We start from the raw sequence: 16,805 nt of genomic DNA, 5'->3' as shown, positions 1-16,805 counted from the left end.
ACAGATAACAAGTCTAAGCCTTCAACTCATGAATGCTTAACAGCTGCTGAGTAACTATGGGGGATTTACAAACTCTTGATAAAAAGAAATGTTTCGGTTCCTTTCGTGCTGACACACAGAGCACATATTTATAAATGAGAACCTCAAAACCTAAGATAGGGAGAGTTCTTGGAAAAGAAGATGACTTTCAAGGCCGAGACGAACAGAAATCAACAAGCTGTAGATGTTTTAAAGCAGACTGGTGATAAGATGATGGGATTTCATGGGGGGAAATGAGGAGAATTGGACTGGTGCAGAGGCCGTGTGGAACCACCCGAAGACCACAACGCACACATTTGTGAGCTAACCGTTTTTAGCCGTGGAAATGTTCAGCGTTTTGAGAGAAAATGGCAAACATAGCTAATCCCCAGGAACAAAACAGAGAAGATGGTTATGAATCTAACCATATTCATCACAACAGATTGGCAGCAGCTTCATCACAACATTCCTGTAATTCAGAATTTATCATAGCAGTTAGGCTACAGCTCAAGAGATGGCGTTATGAGCCCAAGAACCCAGAACCCAGACCCCAAGAACCCAGAGCGCAGAATGGAAGGCAGAGCCCCAAGAGCCAATTCAGTCCGTAAAACAACCAAATCAGCAATACTTGATCAAATGAACTATTAAGTGGCTTTCAGTGGGAAAGAATATTTCAACCCTATCCTTCCTTTATAGAAAGAGGAGTCATCATTTACCACGTTACATACAAACACACACAGTAGAAAACAACAATTCACACACACACACACACACACACACACAAAATCAAAAGCACAATAATTTTTTATTGTCTCTGGCGGCAAATATCCCAGAATCTCCCCTTGAAATCACAAGTTTGCATTCTGCCTTTCTAGCAATTATTTGCTAGCATTTCTCTTTTTTTCTTACAACCACAGCAGCTTCCTAGTTCCCCTTTTATCAACTCCTCCTTTAATCAGCATCCATACAGCTAAGTAGTTTAAGCTCAAGAAAAGCAAAATGTAGCCCATCCACCCACACCAAGAACCTCCTGCAGGGGCAACCACATTTTGACCGTTGTCATAGCATGGGGGGGAAATCCAGAAATTTTGGTTGCTTCAGGTAGCAGAACCAATAGAATGCAGTGGCTAGAATCCTGAGTTTGGACATAAGAAGCCCAGGTTCAAATCACCATTAGAATCATAGAACTGTAGAGTTGGGAGGAACCCCGGGGTCATCTAGTCCAACCGCCTTGCAATGATGCTCAAATGGTGGTCTTGCTTGAATTATTCACCCTAAGGCAGGGATCAGGAACCTGCTCCCATCAGCCCCTGCAGGCATAGCCAATGGATTATGAAGTTGTTGTAGTCCAACAAGATGATGAGATCATGAGAACCAAAAGTTTCCCATTCCTGCACCATGGGATAACCTACCCTACAAGGTTGTTGCAAGGATAAAATCGTGTTCTGAGTGGGTATTTAATATCATTTTTGGATACTAGAATGTGGGAATTATTCCAGTCGGATTATCTTTTGTGCATTCCAGGCTTAATTTCAGGAGCAACCAACTACTGACCACATGAACTAATTGGGGTTAGGAAATAGGATGGTGAGCTATGTGTGGTATTTGGAAGCTGCCTTCTCTCTTGAAAACTAGGTGGTATGCCAGTTTTAAAAATAAACCTGCAACTAGACTCCCTATTCTTGGAAGTTGCCCACCTTTTAGTATTCACTTAGCACATTTTGTTGACTTTCCTTGAAAGAGAGGGCCTATTTAGCAATACGTATTGCTCTGCTTTCCTTTGACCACAGCCGTGAGTCCAGGGGGGGGGGTCTTGTCTGGGCAGCCCAGGACTTCCATACACACTGCCCAGGTCACTTTGGTACTGCTAACACAACAGTTTGACTTTACCTCTAGAAGTGCACTCCATTGCCTCTCGAGACAGATGGATGACAACAAGAACAGCAGGACCTATTTTAGCGTGCACACACTCCAAAAAAATAAAAACCCTTAATGTTTCACTAAAAAAATACATGGCTGTTGCATGTATTGTCCCTATAAGCCTATTTAAGGGTGGCAAAACGCTTGTGGCTTTTGTGAAAGAACTGCTGACTAGGAAGCAAAGTGTGAACAGTGCATTCTTGTTGTGGCTAAAAGGAGGAACTCTTTATGGGGTGGGGCAGAAACTGGAATTCACTACTTAAAACCTTGAAATCTAAGAGACTAACTGGGTGGAGCCTCCGAGGTATTAAAAAAAAGCAAGCCCCAAAACAGGTCTAACTGAAATGCCTACATATGAATGCGAGAGATAAAGGACTATATCATTTGCATAACTGACAGTTATGCAACGCAAGCATGCCAGCTTCCAGGGATTTCAGTTATAAGCTACTGTTCTGGGTCCTCAGGAGGACTCGTTTTTTTCTTTCTTTCCGTCACGTACCAGGGGCGGCAGTAGCAGTAGCAGCAGCGGGGAGGACCAGAAAAGGCCTGAGTTAACACCTGCTTCTACACACACACACACACACACACACACCATACTGAGGAGGCAAATAATGCATGCAACTGCAATGAGAAAGAAGTTATACTAGGCACTTGCCTTGTGCTGCACTGATAGTTGCAACAACCCTATGGAAAAACAGTGAAGATTGACTGGTAAGTGCTCCAATTCCAAGCACATCCACTATAGGCGCTTTCCATTTTTGCAGAACAGCCAGGTTGTTTTGGGGTTCTCCCCCCATCATCACTCTCCAATCTCAAACAGCATCCACTAGGTGGAACACTTTGGTAAGCTAGGAATCTTACAGATAAAAGGATTCACCAAAGAGACCTTTCTCATTTCATGTCTGAATTTATCAAGAGGTACCTGTAACAAATGCCTCACCATCGTCACAAGCTGCCCTTTATTCATCCATCTGTTATAGGAAGCAACTCCAACCTATCGGGGGGTTGGGGGGTTGGCAGGAGGAGAAGACAACTTTCCCCTAAACTAAACCACCATAATGGTATATTCCAGGACACACACCAAACTTCAGGATCCCTCCTCAAGCTACTAAATTGCCTGTTCTGAACTTACCTGCACAATTTAAAATTTAAAAACTTCACAACCAAAGCACCAACACTTTTTTGTTGTTCTTGGGATATCAGAAGTTTCATGGTCTTTTTGCAAATTCATCACATCACTAGAAACATGTCCTAGTCTTCAGATTCAGGGGGGAAGCGCCATGCACATCAATGCAATTGGCTGCCGTTAAATGAGGGTTTCAATCAATGAGAAGAATCTGATTTACATCCAACTAGTGAGAACAATCTGATTAACATACAACTGAAAATTCCAATTTAGTTTAGAATTCGAACTACTGTGAAATTCTGAATGGATTGGCAAATCTGAGAAAGAGGAAAAATGATCAGAGATGATATGGGGATGAAGTTCTACACAATCTGGACTTTTAAACTGGGAGCATCTTTGGTAAGGCGGCTGTAATATTTTGTGATCAAAACATTCCCCGCTGCAAAGACTAACTCAGGAGATCCAATTGCTATTTAATTTCCTTTTGGTTCAACCAGCTGTTCAACAAAAACTGGGTCAAACCTAATCAAAAACTTCCTCAGCACACAAGTGTGTCCTTTTTCTGTATGTCTGTAATTTTAACAAACTAGACTTCATCACAACTACAATTTGCAGAACTTAGTCATAAATAAGGCAGTGTTGCTGGCAAAGCTCTCTTGCTGTAACGATGGTTGTTGTTTTTTTAAAAAAAGGATCTAGGTTGCTTAACCTATTTAATCAAACCAGAAACAATGAAAACAACAACTGCCCTGGGTGCTATCAGGTGATTATTTACTCAGCACCCACCCCCTTCTCAGGGCTAAGCTGGATGCAACAGAAGCACAGCTATTGTGTAATACACATCATGAGCCTTGGTGGTCTTGTATGAAGCACGGATGGGACATCTATGTCCAGAATGAGGGGACAATGAATGCTCCCCTCCTTGTTCTGAAACTACCTCTCTCCAGCTCTGGGTGCCCCATCTCGAAAAAAAACAGCCGGTTGGGTCAGGAGGAGATGGGCAGGATTTAACACAGGGCCTTTTCTACCTATAAACACTGAACTTTAAAGGAGATGGAGGGCATTTACAACAGAGGAGGACTGTAGCGCAGTGTAGCACCTGCTTTGCATGCAAAATTGATGTGGTTTGAAGTTTGCACAGTTTGCTTCCCAGCATGGCTGGGAAAGATTCCCAGGCTAAAACTCATTGCCGGTCAGTGTAAATAATACTGGAGGACTTTTGGGAGAAGGAATGGCGGATTGACCATCTCACTATCAGCTCACCGCTGATAGAAGATAATTATGTGGTGACTGGTGATAGGCAGATGGCCTGGCTATTAAATCACCCTGGAAGATAAGAGTGATCAGACAGGAGCAAGCTGAATGCTTTGATCAAGTGTAGACAGTATTGGGCTAGTATTCAGCAAACTTGGCCCTCCAGCTGTTTTTGGACTACAACCCCCATCATCCCTGACCACTGGGTCCTGATAAGAATGATGGGAGTTGTAGTCCAAAAACAGCTGGAGACCGAAGTTTGCGAAACCCTGGACTAGGTGGACCAGTGGCCTGATTTGATATAATCTTCCTGAAGGAGGGCATCCCTCATTGTATTCACACATGCCTGTGCTGCTGTGACATCTAGCCAGTCATTCATCTAAGGGGTCCGAAGGAAAAAAGAAACACGACTTTGTTTTAAATTCTGGAACAACCTAAAAGAGCTACCTGTGCTATCATGAGCTCCAGCATCACTTTCTTTAGACTGGGGGATAAGCCCGTTTCTTCTCAGGCAGTAGTTGGCAATTCCGTGTTTGCGTAAGAGGTGGCGTTCACAGTTAGATTTGGTGGAAAAGAAGGCATCACATTTTTGACAGGGGTAGGGCTTCTGACCTGAATGGAGCAGGGAGAAAAAACACATTTATCTTCTTTCTAAAGTGTCACAGGAACTCCTGCGTGTCTTTCCATACCCTCTGCTTGCTTTGCGCAACTGCGGCTAAGTTTATAGTAGCTCAATCCTCCTCTGAAGGAAGTCCAGAACAGAAAGGGGAATTACTTCCCAAACAGCACTTTTAAGACTGCAGCTGTGGCCTAAGTTAAACTCGCATATAAAATAAAATTAGGAAGGTTGAATATCAAGGCTCTGAAATTCAAGCCCCCTGAGAAGTGTCCAATACAATAGGACTCAAGTTTAAGCTCTTCTGGGCTTAAAAAAGCAGAGCAGCTATTTAGAAGCAGAGTGGTTAAGAAAACTCAACTGTATCAGAGTTAACTACTGTATTACACAGCTGCACATACACCGCCTGCCCTTCAGACGCCATGATCCTGTGCTAACCAGACGAATCCAGAAGAAACTGCATAGCCAGCTGACTGCGAAGGATTGTAATACCTGCTTTTGGATTGGTTTATGCAGTAGTGCACTTATCACACAGAGCTGTCTTCACTGGATGACTCCCCCTTGTTATCTCCATCGGACATATCTCTATATACGGTAGTTTGTAGGATGTTTTTCCCAGTAGAGTATATTACAGCACCAAGAGAAGACTGGTCACATTGCAAATTTTTGACGAGATAACATGCAAAACTGGGCGTCAGGGCTACAAAATGAGCTGGACCCAGAGGAAAACAGCTGAAACAGGTGGGAACTTAGGAAGAGCAAGGGGGATTAGGATGGGAATGCGTTATGGATGCCAAACAGAGGCTGGCTGGAAAGGACTCCGTGTGCTCTACATCATACATCTAACAACCACAGAAATGTCTGGCAAAAACACAAAGACACCCTTCTCTGGGAGATGTTTGAGAAGCACATGGCAAGTCATGTTTGGGAGAAGGGCAGCAGCGGAGTGGTAGAGCACATGCTTCGCATTCGAAGAGTCCCGTGGTTCAATCGCTGGCTCCACCAGGTGGGACGAGGGAAACGTTCATTCGAAACCCCAAGGAACCTGTGCTATTCAGGGTAGACCCTATTGATAAGGGAGCTTCCTTGCTGTTCCAGCTGCTGCAAGGAGCCATCGCCTTGCAAAGCCCATTTTAGCCATCTGGCGTTCCAAACAAGTTCATCACACTTTAGAATCCAAGTTGAAATGTCAGTGCAGCTGTCGTGATTCTGTACCATTCAACACAATGTGGACTCTGATGAACAACTATGACTCTGCTCCATTAAAAATACCCCTAAGCTCAGATATCTCCCCAGCCAAGCTCTCTTTCAGCTGCAAAAAGTTTAATGTCCTTAGGAGGAAGGGAGTCTTCCGTTTCGCACGTTAACACAGCGCCAACAGCAACCTCTGTGGCGCCACAGGCCTGATCTCTACACACCAGTAGGATGCAAAAAATAATGGCGAGAGAACAGGACAAGAAGAAATCAGCTGCTATAGCAAAGTCAAGAATGGGTGCTATCACTGCCTCTCCAAAACACAATGCAGGCTTTTAAGGGTGTTTCTGTCACATTGATCTTGGCTTCTGCACTACTTAAAATCTGAATCTGAACCTGAACTTGAGAGGGTCATGTGGTGTTTAAAAAAAACCAAACCACTTGGTCATTTCCACAACATGCAGAGGCCTGGAAGTGGAAGACTTGTTAGCTGGCTTGCTAATTTAAGGTTACCATTCCAAAGGTCTCTGGGATGGTACACATGATGTTGCTTTTGTTTGTTTGACTACACAAATAGTGACTTTCTCTTGCCAACAAAGAACGAAAAAATGACTCCTTCAGATTGGAGAGATCAATGCTGATTACTGATGTAAACCTATAGAAAATACTTGAAGTGAAAATGGGCTAACTTTCCATTTTGCAGAGGAGTTTGTTCAGTGATATCTGAAGAATACAGCACCAAAACATGAAAGCCTGTTGACAAATTTCCAAAGAGTACTCCAGCCACTGCTCATTTCCAAGATGAGCTAACAACCCACTGTTTTCACACACACAGGCTTCAAAGAATACATCCCATATGCCATGTCACAAAATGAATACTTCTTTTGCAAGCTCTGCAACGGATCCAGGTATACATGCAGAATTGGGCTGCACTAAAGACAGTGAGGGTGGCATTAAGAGCAATCACCAGGAGCAAGGACTTTTTGCTTCCCTTTTTAGCCTTTCGTTTGTTAACATGGAAAGCATCTTGCTAATGTAATGTCGCAGCTGGGGGGGGGAATCTTCCCTGGGCGCTGTCACATCTCAGGAATGCAGGAGAAGTTCACATTTTGTCATCTGCTTCCTTCCCCATCTACCCCAAGTCTGTTGCACAAGCAAATGAGTCATCAACATTTTAGTGCTGGTGGCTTCAACCACAGCACAGGCAAGAGCCAGTGGAGACTTCCAATGGTGTTCTGAGCGGCTTCAGACTCTGGGCTAGCAGAGTTAAGGCTCTTCAGGACTGCTCAGAGCCTCCTTTATTTATTTATTTTTACTTTGTTGATAGTTCACAGTGTCAAAGGGGGGGATGCAGAGATGACTAGCCTGGAGCTGAATTGACTGGGGGGAAATGATGTTCTTTCATCATTTGTATGTATCATATGCATCATATGTATTTTGTTGCTAATGATCTGAAAACTAAGCTTGAATATATGTGATTAAGTAGGACAGTCAATACTAAAGTAGCAAAAGGCAATGAACGAATAAGCTATATAGGTATGCTATGCACTGAGTTTTCTGAAGGCTCCCCGTTTTTCGGAATGCTCTCTCCCCGGGGAGGTTTGTCTGGCGCTTTCATTATATATATCTTTAGGCGCCGGACGAAAATGTTCCTCTTTAACCAGGCCTTTGGGCGATTCATATTCTGCAGCCTTTTAAATGCGCCGGTGGGAGTTGGTTGGTTTTGTTTTAACTACTTGTATGTATTTCTAATCTTGGGAACTGCCCTGAAATTCTTTTGAAGAAGGGCAATATGTAAACCTAATAAATAAATAAAAATTAACAGTTGGTTAGCTGGTGCTTAGACTGTGGGGAAATCATGTGAACATGGGTGATGGAGAAGCGCTCATTTCAGTCCCCAACCATGTTATTTCAGAAGCACCCCCGTGTTCAATAATTTAACCAGGGACTATGTTTACATGAACCTGGAATGTGCAATCTCTCCGCGTGCCCCACCCCACCCCCATTTTGAGGCCTATTCCTCACTACCGTGTACTGCTACAGAGAACAGTAAGTTTACCCCATTTCTGTCAATACAGCTTCAGTGTGCTCTCATCACCTGCCTCCCTTGCAAAGCTAAAAGGTAACCCAGCAATGCATGTGCAGGAACCCACCAGTATCTGCACACCTGAGTGTCCCAGCATTTTGCAAGCCATGTATCCGAAAGAACCTGGATAAGATGCGCTTCAGGTGAGCGGAAAACTGCTCCTGTATCCCACTCACTAAGATGCCTCTGCAAAGTAAGCTCTGTGCAGTGGAAAACTCTATAGAGGTTGACCCTTGCTCCCTGCTACGAATGTGGAAGTATGGAGGGTGCTACATTTCAGACTGGAAAGACTACAAATATCTTATTTGGAACCAGAGAACCATCAACAGGAAAAATTCCCCAGGGATGCTCGAGATCCTTCAGCGGTAACACCACTTCAAGATGTCTACCATGAGCACAATCCACAGGAGCAGGAGTTTTCAGTAGCAAGCCAGTGGGAGAAAAATATGCTACTATGATAGTTGCTCAAGTTTATTTTGTCCTTTGCTCTGCCTCTTTCTTTTTTGAGAGCAGCTGTGGCCTCTGAACCGCGCAACTAAACACCGTGAGCTTAGATATGAAAACAGAACCACCAACTATGGCCATCCACTGCAAGAAAGGAGGTCTGTTTGGTTATTATGGTGTGTCTGGGGATTGGTAGAGGCAGGCCAGAGCTGCAGCCAAACACAACATTCACAGCAGTCTTAAAATTTTAGAGGACTTAAGAATTAGGCTTATAGTAGGGCCCAAACTATGTGTTACATGCAAACGCTCTTTTAAACGGTAGCTCAACAGCTTGTTTAAGGTAAGGAAAGCCACTTTTGGTGGTGGCAGATGGGAGTAGAGGCATGGTGAAAAACTTGGGATGCTCTTTCGCTTTTCCAAATCCCACCATTCCCCCAGAAATTTCTCTGATCCTCAGGATTATAAATGTGGAGGAAATGAGCACTGAACACCCCACAAGGGAGAATAGCTACTATGGGGGATCTGAAGCAGATATATAGGCTTGGGGGGGTGGTGGTACTAAGGAGCACTCCCTCTGCTGTTTCTCCCCTTCCGTTCATCCCCTTTCAACAGTTTCCTCAGACTAGTGTGGCAGGTAGCCCAAACCAAAAGATCCATTTAACCCAGTAGAGTCCACCCAGACTGGCAGGGACTCTCCAGGCAGTTGGCCAGGAATGTTTCCCAGCCCATCACAGTTATCTAACTAGGGATCCTGAACACTGAACACCCTAGCAAAACCATTGTTCCAGAAGTCCTTCCAAGTTTTGCATTAGGGCAGAAGAAAGCCCTCGAGCAAAACAGCCCTTATAGATGCTATGGGATCAGTTCGCACATGACACTGAGCCGTTTCTGGCAGAATGGGGACAATCCCCGGGCTTGCACATGTGTTCCCTCCAACTCCACTCCCATCACTTCCTTCCTGGTTTCCAAGGCACCATGTTTTAGTTGTGCAAGCTTATATTCCTGTAGCATTACATGCATGCTGATCCAATACATCTAGCATCAGTCATTACAAATGGCCTATTCAACAACGTATGAGCACGCACTTGAAAACTTGAGTGGGATTATCTCAAAGATGACCTGCTAGGTGGTTAACTGGGTAAGAGCTCACATCATTCTGAACAACCCCACCGCACCCTTCCAGGCTCTGTGTACTAAAGCGGGTTCATCCTGGCAATTTCCCTTGGGCCAGAATGACCCCCCCACCCCCAATCTATAAGGATGTGCTCTACAGCAAGCATCCGTTGCATAGGTCCCCAAAGCCATTTCACAATAAAAACTCTCTTACCTGTGTGAGTGAGCATGTGCCGCTGTAAGGAACTCGCCCAGGGGAAAACTCTCGGACAATGAGGACAGTTGATTTTCTGAAAGCAATTTGAGTAGGCGTTTCTCTTTCCCCGCAGGAGTTTGTCTTCGGCAGTTTCTTTCTCCTCCTCACTGGTTCCGTTTGGGTCAGCCGCTGCTTCTTTGAAGTCCTCCGTCGACTGCAGGAACGTGCTGAACTTATTGGTGTCTGTGGTTGCCAGCATCTTCTCTATGCTGGCGAACTCCCCGCTCGACTCCAGGTCCACGCTGCTGCTTGCCTTCAGCTTGTTCTTTGCCCCTTTCTTCCGGCCCCTCTTTTTCACAGACCCAGACGTGGTGGACTTCTGGGGCCCATTGGGGCTGCATGCATGCGGGGTCAACTCAGTGGAAACGATGGGGTCTGCCTGGGCAGCAGCCACAGAAGCTGCTTTCGGTTTTGGGGTCCTCAGCTTCTCAGGGCCAGCAGCTGCTTTGGAGACAGAGTCCGCAGCGTCCGTTTTCAACAGAGCGGGAGCAGACGACACGGACGAAATAATCTGCGCAATGGAAGCAAGGGGTGGCAGCTCTTTTGCCACGGGGGGCTTTGGCAAGAGGGGTGGTGGCTTAGGCCTCAAGGGCCGAAGCAAGGCAGCATTTCCCAGGAGGGAGGGAGAAATGATTGGGACTGTCAAATGCAGTGGACCCTTCAATGGCTGGGAATGTCCGGGAGCTCTGTTTTCCGGGTTACTGTTTGCTGGAGGAGACTGCTGGCCGTTGTGGAGATTCTCCTCGTGCCCTTCCTTCGCATCCTGACTCGGGGCACCGTCGTCCGTTTCCTTCTTTGGAGCTTTGGGGATCGACAAGTCTATGGGTTCCATAGAGCCGTCGTAAACAGAAGACCCGAACGGGGTCTCCTGCTTCACCAGCACAGAGTTCAGGTCTTTGTTCTTTTGCGAGAAGTCCAGAGGCTCGTCGAATTCCATAGGGAAGCTGCTTGCGTTTTCGAGTTTGATCGATGTGTGAGAAGGGGCGCCCCTCAAGAAGCCGTTCTGCGACTCCAGGAACGGGGCGATGGGCTTGCGGTCTAGGTAGGCGCTGTCTTCGAGAAGCAGGGTGCCCGGCTGGCTCTCCGGAGGTGTGCAGTCCACAGCCAGCACGTAGCTCTCAATCTCCCTCTCCTGGATGTGCAAATGCTGCTTGAGGATGTGGTGGATGCAGTTGCGCTTGGCCGAGAAGGCAGTGCCGCACTCCTTGCACTCAAACGGCTTCTTCTTCTGGCAGCCGCTGTGCGTCCGCATGTGGATGCGGAGGGCTCGGTAGTGCTTCAGGTCCTCCCCGCAAAACTTGCACACCGTGTCCGGAGAGCAGAAGGCGTCCACCATCTCCGCCGCGTTGCTGGCCACGTACTCGATGTTCTTCTCTATGTCCTTCCGCGTCGTCTTGAGGTGCTTCTTCCGCAGGTGCCGCTCGCAGTTGGCCTTCACCGTGAAAGGGTAGTGGCAGATCTTGCAGATGTATGGCCGCTCCCCGCTGTGCGTCCTCAGGTGCCGGATCAGCGCCGCCTTGTCGGCGGCAATGTAGTCGCAGATGTTGCACTGGTACGGGGAGATGCCCAGGTGGGAGCGGATGTGAGCCCTCAGGACCCCGGAGAATGCGAATACTTGCTTGCACAAGTGACACGGGAACGTCATTTTCCTCACGGCGGGCGCCTTCTTGCTTGCTGCCCCGGCAATCATGGCTTTGAAGTCCCGCTCCATCACCTCCTGCTTGATTTTCCCCATCGTCAAGGGCAGCAGGGCCTCGATGATGCTGTCTTGTTCCAGCTGCGTTTTCATCTCGCTCTGGCTCAAAGGCTCCGCCTTGGCCTGAGGAGAAGGGCTGGGTTTGGTTCCTGCTTTACCATGAGGAAGGTGAGAGGCCAAAGTTGACTCTTCAGAGGTTCTGAGTGGCTTGGGCGCCGCCGGAGGAAGGCTTGGGCTGATGCACCCGGGCGAGGCTTGCTGAGTGCTGGCCAGCGGAGGAGGCGTCGAAGCTGCGACGACCGTCCTGGGCGCCACCAAGGGCTTTGGCTTCAGTGGAGGCATGTGCTTGAAGAGGGACTGCAAGGGGACAGGAGGCGCCTTCGAGAGGGGCGGGAGGCTTATCGGCGGAGTCGCAGAGGAAGCCATCTTCAAGATCTGCTGGATGTCCGCCAGCTCGCCGGAAATGGGCTTGACGACAATGCTAGTGTCGGGCTGAATGATGAAGCCTTTCTGGAAAGGCTGTAGTGACAGGAGCTTCATGTTTTCTTTCGTAGGGGCGAGGACAGAGAACGGCCCTCCCACGGAAGCAGCCTCCAGAGGAGACATGTTCAACTGGTTAGCACTACCAGGTTCCTGAGGTAGGTTACATTTCAGTGTTCGGAGCTGCGTTTCTTGGGCCTCATCTGAAGCCAGCTCCTCCTGCTGGGCAGGTTCAACGTCTTTGGTATGCTGCAGCCCCAAGGATGCCATGTAAGCGTTCCGGTCCGGGTCCTCCGAGGGCAGCTCGTGCTTGTCTCTTTCCTGATCCGCGGCGTGGGTCTCTGCGTGCAGCTTTAGCGCTGAGCGCATGGGGAACGCCTTGTTGCACACCTCGCAGACATACCGGTGATATTCACTAATGCACCGCCGCAGGTTCGTTTCACACCAGACCTACAAGACACCACACGAGAACGCAAATAAACATCATGGAGAAAACATCTACCTGAAGCAGCTAGCTTGTATACTCCTTGTACACAATTATTAATTGCTGGATTTATGGAGTCACCCATCAAAAATATTCCCTGAGCAGCATACAAACAAAACAAGACTTGAACCGCCCCCCCCCCAACGGAATAGGGTCGAAACCAACAAAAGAAAATAAATTCTGCCAAAAAAAACCAGAAACTACCTTTCAGTACAACAGATACAGCAGGCATCCCCAAACTGCGGCCCTCCAGATGTTTTGGCCTACACCTCCCATGATCCGTAGCTAACAGGGAAGGGAAGATGGGAAGTGTGGTCCAAAACATCTGGAGGGCCGAAGTTTGGGGATGCCTGAGATACAGCATAAAAGCAGCCAAGGTTTAAAATCACAGATCCAAAAGCCTGTGGTCCAAAAGACCACAGTAAAGGCACCCAGCAAGCCTCTCTGGGGACTATTCCTTAACTGGGGTGCCACTACTAAAAAAGGCCCTTCCCTTGGCAGCCACCTGCCTCACTTCATTTGTTGGGGGCACCTGACTATGAAAATTATTGCAGGTTTTTAGATCCTTGACAATCAGCTGTCCTAAGGAGGCTCTTTGAAAAGCGACTATGGGACTGTGGGTCAAAATGTCATCTCAACCCTCAGGTGGCTCATCAGCAAGTCCCTCCTGTTACAGAAACTGCCCCTTCCACACTCTTCTCTAATTATTAGCAGGCAATGGGAGAGTCCATTTGCACCTCTCAAAGACCAAATTGGTCTGAGGGGTCACCTAGGTATTGAACTCCTGCCTTTCATTTACAAATCTTTTAAGCTGCTTGACCTTCTCTCCAGGGTGAGCATCTGGGCCACTGATTCCCTGTGTTTGCTGGGTAGGCAGTCCTGCATGCTTTGGAGTGTATACCCATATCAGAGGCAGAAACCATTTTCAAAAACATTATCCTATAAGGTAAGGGGTAGGCAATGATTATTTTTTCCCCTGTTGGGAGCTGCAGACCAATTGAGATTGGGCAATGCAGTGAGTAGAGTCAAGAGCCAACAAAGAATATGCATCAATAGGACTCCCAAGATGCCATTAGCATCTGTTGTTGCAGCACAGCTAGGCTCTGGTAATTCGATTTCGTGTTTATACATACCCTATCTCACAGTTTTATTTTTTGGGAGCTGTCAAGCCCCATAGAGATATGGCTTGCTGAGGTGCTCCTATTTTTATTTTCATTTAAGCAATACTTCCTTGTAAAAGTATCCTCCATGGCTTCTGTTTAATATTTAATTCTTCTCTATGGGATGCAAATGTGTGCAGGTTTTAAGTATGTTGATTTGGACCAAGCCAGTTGATACTCCAAGTGCTTTGTTCCCAGAAAGAAAGAAAGAAAGAAAGAAAGAAAGAAAGAAAGAAAGAAAGAAAGAAAGAAAGAAAGAAAGAAAGCCAAATGGGGCAGATACCTGAGAAATCCGAGGAAATTTCCTGCAGGAGAAATCTGTGAATCCCAAATCGTGGAAGCCTGCAGGAATCGAAGGGTTATTCTGAATAAAAGGCTTTCCCAGTGGGTCCCTTGGAAGTTGTTTATGAATAACCGCATTATGCCGCAGCAAACCCCGGTGCGTGCGGAAGGAAAGGCAACAGGTGTCACACCTGGAGGGAGAAGAAAAAGAACTTATGAAGAATTTAAAAGTACCATCTCACATACCTGGTTAAATGTTCGGCAAACCTCACACCACCTACCCCAACAAAAACAGAACACCCATCTATCGTCGTGTACTCCGTTAGCTACTTATCAAATAATACCAGTACAATCACCAAAACCAACAGGAGTTTGCATTTTACAACTTGGCTAAGGGCAAGCTGCACCTGTTCTCTTACTCTTGTCCATCTTCTAGTCTTATAAGGCCAGCAGTCCTTTGAGGCTACAAGAAGAAAAAGTCAGCTAGCTATATACCCTTGGCTTGATACACAGAGGCTGTACCACTGTCATGGTGTTGGAGGAGAGTGTGAGGGGACGGTGACAGTGTGGGAATGCAACACAAGGATGTACCATATTTGAGTTAGTATTTTCAGAGTTGCATCAAAAGGAAGCACATCACGGAAACTCTCTAGTTAAAGTCAGCACAGCCAGCTTATAACCCAAGCTGCAGGCTGCTCACCAGCCATATTGACAAGCTTAGTAAGACTCCTGGCTCCTCAACAAAGGCCGGGATACTTAGACCGCAATGCATAAACAGTAGGCTACAACCCAGCCTGGTAGGCCACACAATGGGTAGGTATTTCCAAAGGACTGGTCATTGGCATTTTGACACCTCAAATCCCTCCCCACCCCCAATTCCACTACCAGCTCCTGGAGTTCCTTGTCCCAGCAGCAAATCCTTGGCCATCCTCCCTGGTCCTTGAGATTGTTGTGTCCCATTGTGTCTTCTTTGGTCACACAATACAAAGATGGCAGCAAGCCAACCACTCCTCAGAGGTTTGGAATATATGGATCTTTACTATCTAAATAACTTTCCACGTTATCATTTGGAGCCCCCTTCCAGTCCTCTTCTTCTGGTGCAATATGTAAATGCAAGTGCTCTGGTATGTTTCACTGGAAATTGGGTTTTCCCTAAGCATTATTATTTTTTTGTAACATAATTTTTTGCTTGTCATACTGAATAAGTGAGCACCACAAGTCCAAATGCAAAGAGAACGGTTCCAGTGGGTGCAGGAAGCAGTTTTTATCAAGCACTAAAAGCTTTCCAATTGCCTTTCAAGTTCTGGTTTTGTTTTGTTTCTAATTTCCCTTTTCTTTCCAGGAGATGCTGCAATGCTGCCTCCTGCAACTGCTTCAACTCAGTGATTTGTCCAATCCTCATAGTGCGTTGGTATCACTGCAGTTCTCAAGAAAACAGCTTCCTGAACCCATTGGAACACCTCACTTTCCACTTTCCCCCCCTTTTACAGGCGTTGCTGGCAGGCTGACGTTGTTGTTGTTTGTTATTGTTGCTGCTGCTACTATTACTATTACTGCAACAGCATTTCCACTGCAACACAGACCACTGCAAATTCAGAGCCCTGGGGAAAATTTATAGGCAACGCTTCACAGAGAGAGAAGGTATCTTGGAATTACTTCATATAATGTGAGTACAGAATCACCGCAAGGCCAGAAAGCATTTGAAGTAACACTCAACACCTGTTGTCATGACTGCAGATGGAAAACTGAAGCAAAAGCCAACAGGGGAAAGTAGTCACCCAGAAACATTTGAAACAGCCTGTATCAGCCAGACACTCTTGATTTCAACACACCACTCTTCCCAAGACCTCCCACCTACTCTCTGGCACCTTGTGTCTAAATCTCACCAGAAAGACAATGAGGGTCATTGTGAGTGCAGTCTCTCAACTCTCAAGGTCTCCCAGGATTTGCAAACCCCACTTGGGCTTCTCAAAAACGCTTGCAATTCACAAGCCGCAGTGAGATTATTATTTAGCAAACCACTTGGGTCCATGGAAGATGGCAAGGACTAAGGGAAATATTAACAAACTCACGTTTTCCTCTGCTAGTGACCTCAACAATTCACTGGTACTGCAGGGAGGCAGTACACCAGGCAGGGAGGACAACAAGGGCTTTTCAGAGCAAATCTCAGGCAGCTCAAGGAGTAGCAGACCTCATCTCATCCCAGCGAGGTCTTGCAAATGTCAAAAGTTACTAGTCCACAACATTTGCTTGTTAATTGACTAGCCTCCTACCACCACGGACACAATTATTTGGCGAACACAGAGGCAGCTGGCGAGTTGTTTGGCTGCTCCCCAGCAGCTACTGTACATCAATAAAAGGAAGAGTCCTGCCCTTATTTTTCAAGACTGATAGGTAGCAACCAGGAGGCACCATAGACAACAGCTTGCAAGGGGCAGAGTAACTCCACCAGGGGGAAAGGTACCATTTGGCCTCTGCTTCAGGAAGCCAGTTTCTTGGACTGGCATTGCCAAGCTGAGCACCAGAATACACTTAAATCAAGTTAACAATAAGCAGTTGTGTGGTCTCTCAGTGATTTAGTACTAACTGTAATAAAGGGTAAGAAATATAAACAAATATTTGCTTAAATATAGTGAGGCTCCTTTTCACATTTTGGGGCCTACTTTCTGCTGCTGC

The 16,805-nt window shown here is 46.5% G+C and overlaps 1 protein-coding gene across 11 annotated transcripts in view; it reads right to left on the bottom strand.

Annotated features, from left to right (window-relative positions):
- Positions 1-16,805, bottom strand: part of RREB1 (ras responsive element binding protein 1) — a 119,416-nt gene that overhangs the window by 4,815 nt on the left and 97,796 nt on the right. For 10 of the 11 annotated variants that reach the window (XM_060277988.1, XM_060277985.1, XM_035125508.2 and 7 more), the window contains 3 exons: positions 14,131-14,320; positions 9,986-12,653; positions 4,766-4,930 (listed from right to left, as the gene is read on the bottom strand). In XM_060277988.1, coding sequence (XP_060133971.1) covers positions 4,766-4,930; positions 9,986-12,653; positions 14,131-14,320 — 3,023 coding nt within the window. The remainder of the gene's footprint in view (positions 1-4,765; positions 4,931-9,985; positions 12,654-14,130; positions 14,321-16,805) is intronic. The other variant, XM_060277991.1, reaches the window with a different exon arrangement.

This window comes from Zootoca vivipara, chromosome 8, assembly GCF_963506605.1.
Source record: "Zootoca vivipara chromosome 8, rZooViv1.1, whole genome shotgun sequence".
NCBI classification, from domain to species: Eukaryota; Metazoa; Chordata; class Lepidosauria; order Squamata; family Lacertidae; genus Zootoca; species Zootoca vivipara.
The sequence above is the reverse complement of the archived record's forward strand: the minus strand, read 5'-3'. Positions and strand labels throughout refer to the sequence as shown.